General features: G+C 42.0%; 1 protein-coding gene across 2 annotated transcripts; it reads left to right on the top strand.

Annotated features, from left to right (window-relative positions):
- The first annotated feature begins 26 nt into the window (after nucleotides 1-26).
- On the top strand, nucleotides 27-2,176 carry phax (phosphorylated adaptor for RNA export). Of its 2 annotated transcripts, none has more exons than XM_037459790.2 (2): nucleotides 27-283; nucleotides 550-2,176. In XM_037459790.2, the coding sequence occupies exon 2, from the start codon at nucleotides 557-559 to the stop codon at nucleotides 1,760-1,762; it is 1,206 nt and encodes a 401-aa protein (XP_037315687.2). In that variant the 5' UTR covers nucleotides 27-283; nucleotides 550-556; the 3' UTR covers nucleotides 1,763-2,176. The 2 variants fall into 2 exon arrangements, with proteins under 2 accessions (XP_037315687.2, XP_037315688.2); XM_037459791.2 differs by lacking the exon at nucleotides 27-283 and adding an exon at nucleotides 287-367.
- The last annotated feature ends 4,909 nt before the right edge of the window (nucleotides 2,177-7,085 follow it).

Here is a 7,085-nt window from a genome sequence, read left to right as displayed (position 1 = left end):
TGTAATATAAACACATTTCATTGTGGGTTAAAAGCCTGCAATACAGAAGCATTCAAAATATCTAAGGAGAGACACACTCACGTTTCATTCTAATAATGGATAACTTAAATGGCTTGACTGTGCTGGTTTGCTCGGTAGTAACGTTAGCTATGTGAAGAAAATGACCCTGTAGACAAGTTTATTTTGAAAGGGTCTGATAGTTGGAAGACGGAAGTGTTGCTTCGGCCTAGCGCGAATTTTCCCCACAGTCTCAAGCTTGTCAGCCTCTTCATAGCCGTTTACGGTGAGTGCAAAAGCCAAAGCAAGTCTAACGTGTACAATTTCATGCAAGGCACGCAGTCAACTAACGGTACCCCTAACGTGTCAGGTATTTGAATGTCTTTCTGTTTTAGCCCAGAGTTGTTTGAGTCGTTGCCGTAGCATTGCTAGCTTCTTAACTAATGGTTGTGTTAACGTTAGCTATAGTTGCTCGTTTGTAGCCTAAACTTTTGCTGATACAACAACATTAAACCATCAGTTAACAGTCATAAACGTTGGTGTGGCTTCCAGATAATTCATGTCTCTTGGTGGAGATCTAATGGAAGGTGATCTAGAAGATGGGGAGATTTCCGGCTCGGACACCGAGATGGGAACCGCCGCAGCGCCAGTTCGACCCCAGGTTCCTCCAGCTTTTGGCGGCCAGTCCTTCCATGACAGAGCCGCTGCCCAACATTCTGCCGCCGCCTACCGCAGCACTGGTAGGACGGTGGAGTCCAGCGACAGTGACGCCGACTCGTCGGACGAGGAGGCGGCTCTTTGGAGACGGAAGCGGCAGAAAGTATCTAGCGTCCCCAAGCGGCCTACCTGCACCAGCCGGTCCGAGCCGATCTGCGTGCCCGTCCCCGCCGCGCTGGGAGGCCGCAAGGTGAACAACATCTGGGGCTCTGTGGTCCAGGAGCAGTGTCAGGATGCCGTTGCTTCTGAGCTGGGCATATTTGGCATGGAGGGTGAAGTGAGTATGTCCAGCAGAAATGTGGAGACGTATAACTTTGTCCTGGCCCGTAAGATAATGGAGAAGGAGAGGGAGCTGGAGAGACAGGCAAATAATGGAGGAGAGGTGAGCATGCTGGATGCCCAGCTGGAGGATTACATGAAGGGCCGCAACTCGGAGGAGAGTGCCGGAGGAGATGCCAAGAGGAAGAGACCAGCTAAAGAGAGACTGGGCCCCATGGCAGAAATGGACATCAAGGGGCGGTATGAGATCACTGAGGACGACCCTGAGGATAGGGTGACAGATGAGATAGCACACAGGCTGCAAGAGCCAAAAAAAGACCTTATAGTGCGCATTGTCAAAATCATTGGGAAAAAAAAAGCCATAGAGCTGCTTGGAGAGACGGCCACACTGGAAGAGAGCGGGGGGGTTTACACTATGGATGGAAGCAGGAGAAGGACACCCGGTGGGGTGTATCTCAACCTGCTGAAGAACACACCCAGCATCAGTAAGTCCCAAGTCCGGAAGGTGTTCTCTGAGGAACACGAGAAAGAGTGCAAAAGCAAGAAGGCCGCCCAGAAGAGGAGGCGCCATATGGTGGCTAAGAAGATGAAGCAGGCAATCGGCACACTCAACCTGCAGGAGCATGACGATGTCTCCAGGGAGACGTTCGCCAGTGACACTAATGAGGCCTTGGAGTCATTGGAGGAAGAGGAGGAAGCGGAAGCTGCTGTGGGCACTGAGGAGACTGCAGCTGTGGTCTACAACTCTGGTGACCTGGAGGTCTTTTGAGGGATGCCTGCTGTCTAAACAAAGACAGCAGGCAAATGATGCCACTTATCTTAATGCACTGCATAAGTACTGTCTCTACAAGGTACAGAATCTCAGCAGCGTGATTTTATTTTTTTCTCCTATTCAAGGACTGCTTATGTTGATGTCCTTAGGAATATTGATTTTGTTCTATACAGCATGTTTTTGTAGCTTTTGGCACGTATTAACACTGATTTATGATACAATAGTCGTTTGCCTTTAAATCAAGTTCTTAACCATCATTAACTTAAGTTCCTGGAACATAACAGTGAAGCACTATTGTTGGTTTTCAGGAATAGATATTCTTTTGTTCAATTTAGGTTTAATTCGGATATTATGGCATCTTGATTTATTCAAATAATGTGTGAAGCATAAATAAAGACAACTGGAGTACAATGACTAAAAATTCAATTGAATACACATGTTTGTCAAAGCTACTCACAGTAGAATAATTCCAGAAGCACTATCATACAGGATCAGTCTCTGACAGCCATGTGTTTTATAGGTCTTCAGAGCTGATTGTCAGAGAATCACGGCAGTTTTCTTGAACATAAGAGCCAGGTTTGTCCACTAGATGGCAGACACACACTATAACAAGGACCAAATGCCTGCTTTTTTAGTACTGATCGTAAACAAAATGATAAGATACAAGAAGAAGGGTACCAGGAGAAGCATGTAATGGTAGGTATTTTCCATATATCTATATAGGTGTGTGTGTACATTTTCATTATTTGACTTTCTTCACCAGCTAGTTGCTGACATTCCTTCTTTTTGTTGATGCAGGGAAGAACTATCACAAGTAGCTTTTTGATGAAAGAATTTTAATGTTCCACGCACAGCAGGAACCGTAAACTAGCATACAGTCCAACTCCCAATCTCCCATTCCCCCCCTCCCCCAGCCCGTAAAACAGCTGCATCTAAGTTGAGGAAAAGTACACATTCTCCTTACACAGCTCCGAAGGGGTTTTTAATGGAGGTGATGGATTTGTCAGCCAGGGTGCGTTTAGAAAAGATAATTATCTCAACACATGGCTACCACATAAAAGGCACAGCATTCAGAGCCAGAAACATGTTGAATAGTCTCTCCTCTTATGACTGTTTTATTGTTTTATCTGGTAGATGTCGAGTGTGCACATCATGCTTCCATGTGGCTATTAGGCTTGCCGATAAGCTTTACAATCAGTCTCCTGCAATTTTCCCTTCATTAGCTCTGTGCAGCGCTTATTGCATTCTCATTAACGGAGAAACAAGCTCACTGTCCATATGATGGCACACAGATGTGCACTGTGTGCTTTACGGGGGAAGGCAATCAATGACATTTGTTAGTTGCAGGAGGGGACTGATACTCTGTCTTGTCTTATACATTGAATTGTTGCAGTCTCTGTTCTCAGGACCTGAGTCTCTGTCACCTGGCAACAAACTTGTTGCCTGGATACAACCAGCTTTCTTATTTCCATTGCTTCAAATGGGACCAAGACTTCCATTTTTCAGGAGGGAGGTGCTGCATGAAATCAGCATTCAGAGAGATTGTCAACAAATAAAATGGTAATGTATTTCGTTGTTGCTAAGCGATAAGCATTATATGGACAGATTCTGCGTCTGAGAATATTCTCTTTGGGGTTCATCAAAAATCATCTGGTTATTTCACGGATAAATGGCTTCCTGCCTGTAATGTCACAACCTCTACCTCTAATGATCACCCAAGCAGGAGTAAATCTAAATTTATCTGTGCACTCCTGCTTACCCATCAGAGCTAATCTTGGAGACGTCAACAGAGAAGGCAAGAACACCGCCACCAACACAATTAGACATCAAAGCCATGCTGCGGCAGAGAGAGGATGTCACTTTTAATGTGGCTTTTCTCACGGTAACATGTGATCTGAGCTAATGAGAGTGGCCCAGGAGGACCGCAGTGAAGGTGCGTTCGGTAACTGTAAACAGGCAGTGACTCATCGCTTTCCCTGAAACAAAGGTGACCCATTTGGGGAGAGAAAAGAGACGTTGCATCACGTTTATAAAGTATGTCAACTCTGGGGATGATGTCGCTTTAATCCTAAGACTGCGATGTAATTGAGCAATGATCTGGACATGGCTCATCACCTCTCTTTCTAGAGATCTATTAAATTAAATCTATGTATTTAAGGATATTATCTGTGATGATCCGTATGGTGTAACAGGGGTGGCGTCATAATGTTTTTCAATAAAACTAGTTTGGGAGAAGAGGGTGATTTGTTCCTGGGTTTATGTAATAAACGTGTCTTGATGAATGATCAAAGTTGTAAAAGTCGAGTGAAAGGTCATCCCCAGTGGCAGGTGGCCTGCAGTGGCGCCGAATCCTAACCACTAGACCACCTGGGAGATAGCAGATATGAAAACATGCGAACCAAGAAAGAAGTGAACCAAGGTTAAGATGGGGTAACAGAGTTCCTTTGTTCGAGCGTTCGTGAGAGAGCATTTTGACACCCCCTTCTTTGCTTCGTGCACAGCTGCAAATGGAAACTTCATCTTGCTTTTCGCACATTTCTTCAATACAGACAATTATCACTTTTTTAGCATAAGACTGTTATAGCATATTTTATCATTACATTACTCATGTTTATCGGTTGTAACTATAAGTCTAATGTAAAAAAAGTGCATTTTCCATGAAATGATCTTTAAGCTTGGAAGCGATAAAATGATCAAATAATTCATATATACTTGCAGATGTATGCAAAACAAGCAGTCAAGGGGGTCAGTTGGAATCCTTATGTTGAAATATAAAACTTACTTTGATGCTTTTTTAAAGCAATTGGCCCCCTGTTAACATTAAAGTATGTGTCTTAGTTCAAGGTTTGTTGTTGTTGGTGGTTCTCATTGTAAATGTTAAAGAGGGTGCCCCCCCACCCATATCTTCTGAATTATAGTTCTTTATTGACTAAGTAGGCAAACTACTGTCCTGGGCAATTAAAGAACTAAAAGCATTTTTCTTATATTTAACTTTTGGGATTTTATATTCAAAATCGACTCTGAACCGAGATAACCGAGATGCTTGGCTTTTTGGTTGTTGTGCATGCAAACAAACTGAAATCTGAAATGTACAGAGACCAGCATAATGTCCGCATATCAAGCATGTCTCGGGATATTAATTTTGCAGTTGCAATAATCAGTATTTTATGTCAATAATGGATCAAACAGCCCTCAGAGAATTATCCCCAGACTGCAGTTCCACTGAGCACCAAAGAGAACTTTTAGCATTTGTCATCTTTCATCTCAACATTTTCATTTTTAGCAGCTTTTTTTTAGCTTCTCCTTTTACAAGAAATTAGAAATAGTTTTTCGATTGTTGCTGGGGTAGAAATTTTCGTTCTTGTTTATTTGAGCTATAAACTTAACATACACTCACCTAAAGGATTATTAGGAACACCATACTAATACTGTGTTTGACGCACTGTGGTGTAGTTAGTACTATTTAATATGTGCATTAAGATTATCCCTGAAGACTTGCCGTTGTTAGTTTGTGGGTATTCTACGCATGTCGGTAGTAAGGAAAAACGAGCAATGTTCCCTCATGCCGAGCCTCGTGTGTTGTATCCTGACATCTCCCATTAAACAGTTAAGGTCTCAACAGAAATCCAGACTCATCAGACCAGGCAACATTTTTCCAGTCTTCAACTGTCCAATTTGGGTGAGCTCTTGCAAATTGTAGCCTCTTTTTCCTATTTGTAGTGGAGATGAGTGGTACCCGGTGGGGTCTTCTGCCGTTGTAGCCCATCCACCTCAAGGTTTTACGTGTTGTGGCTTCACAAATGCTTTGATGCACACCTCGTTTGGAACGAGTGGTTATTTCAGTCAAAGTTGCTCTTCTATCAGCTTAAATCAGTCGGCCCATTCTCCTCTCACCTCTAGCATCAACAAGGCATTTTCACCCACAGGACTGCCGCATACTGGATGTTTTTCCCTTTTCACACCATTCTTTGTAAACTCTAGAAATGGTTGTGCGTGAAAATCCCAGTAATTGAGCAGATTGTGAAATACTCAGACCGGCCCGGCACCAACAACCACGCCACGCTCAAAATTGCTTAAATCCCCTTTCTTTCCCATTCTGACATTCAGTTTGGAGTTCAGGAGATTGTCTTGACCAGGACCACACCCCTAAATGCATTGAAGCAACTGCCATGTGATTGGTTGATTAGATAATTGCATTAATGAGAAAATGAACAGGTGTTCCTAATAATCCTTTAGGTGAGTGTATAGTAGCATGCAGCAAACTAAATAATTTAAAGATATTATTTTGAAGTACATTGCATCTGCAGTTTGCCATTGATACAATGTAACGTGTGCGACCAAACAAAAGCTTAGTCGGACAAACAGTGGCACAACACTTTTGCTGTGACTTAACATGTCATGGACAAAGAAATATTACAAACCAAATGGGATTAGATGGATTGTGGTAGGCGTAGCTTAGTGGTTTGAGCAAAGAGTTAATTACAAGTAATTTTTCAGCTTTCATTACATGAAGATATTTTCTTCAAGCCAGAGTTTATTGTTTGTTGTGATGCTTTGGAGTTCCTGTAACCAAGAAGAGGAATCAGTTTAGTAGGCTGAGATGATTGTCATTAAAGGCAAACAGAAGAGAAAAATACTTCTAAAAACACAGATATTCAAATGAAACCCTACAATAATTCAAATGAATTTAATAAGCTCCCTCCTTTTCTAATTGTTATCGTTATTAGCTCAATGTACAATCATAAGTTTATGATTTATCAAACTTAGTTAAAGAATCCCCCCTCCGATGTGTCAGTTTAGAACAGATGTGTCAAGGATTAAACTCAACAAGTACGTATAGTGACAGATTGACCCTGAGAACACCATTAACTGTATACTTCTAAGCTGAATACAAATACTGTAGCTACAGTGAGGAAAATAAGTATTTGAACAGCCTGCTATTTTGCAAGTTCTCCCACTTGGAAATCATGGAGGGGTCTGAAATTGTCATCGTAGGTGCATGTCCACTGTGAGACATCATCTAAAAAAAAATCCAGAAATCACAATATATAATTTTTAAACTATTTATTTGTATGATACTCGCAGGCAGATTGATACACCTTTCCCGAAAACAGAAATGATCCTAGTGGATGAGTTACACTTTAATTAAAACCGAGCAACAAGGTTAAATTTACTTTCTTTGTGTTGCTTTGTTTTTTTCCTGAGAAATACGCTTGTCAGGCTTAAAATAGAAAAATAGATAACGCACCGTTTCTCTAGATACACTGACTAGCAAAGAGATGGAGAGGGGTTTCATTAAATAAATAACATGACGATAATG

The sequence above is a fragment of the Pungitius pungitius genome, chromosome 2, assembly GCF_949316345.1.
Source record: "Pungitius pungitius chromosome 2, fPunPun2.1, whole genome shotgun sequence".
NCBI classification, from domain to species: Eukaryota; Metazoa; Chordata; class Actinopteri; order Perciformes; family Gasterosteidae; genus Pungitius; species Pungitius pungitius.
Note: the sequence above shows the minus strand (reverse complement) of the source record. Positions and strands in the feature narration are given on the sequence as shown.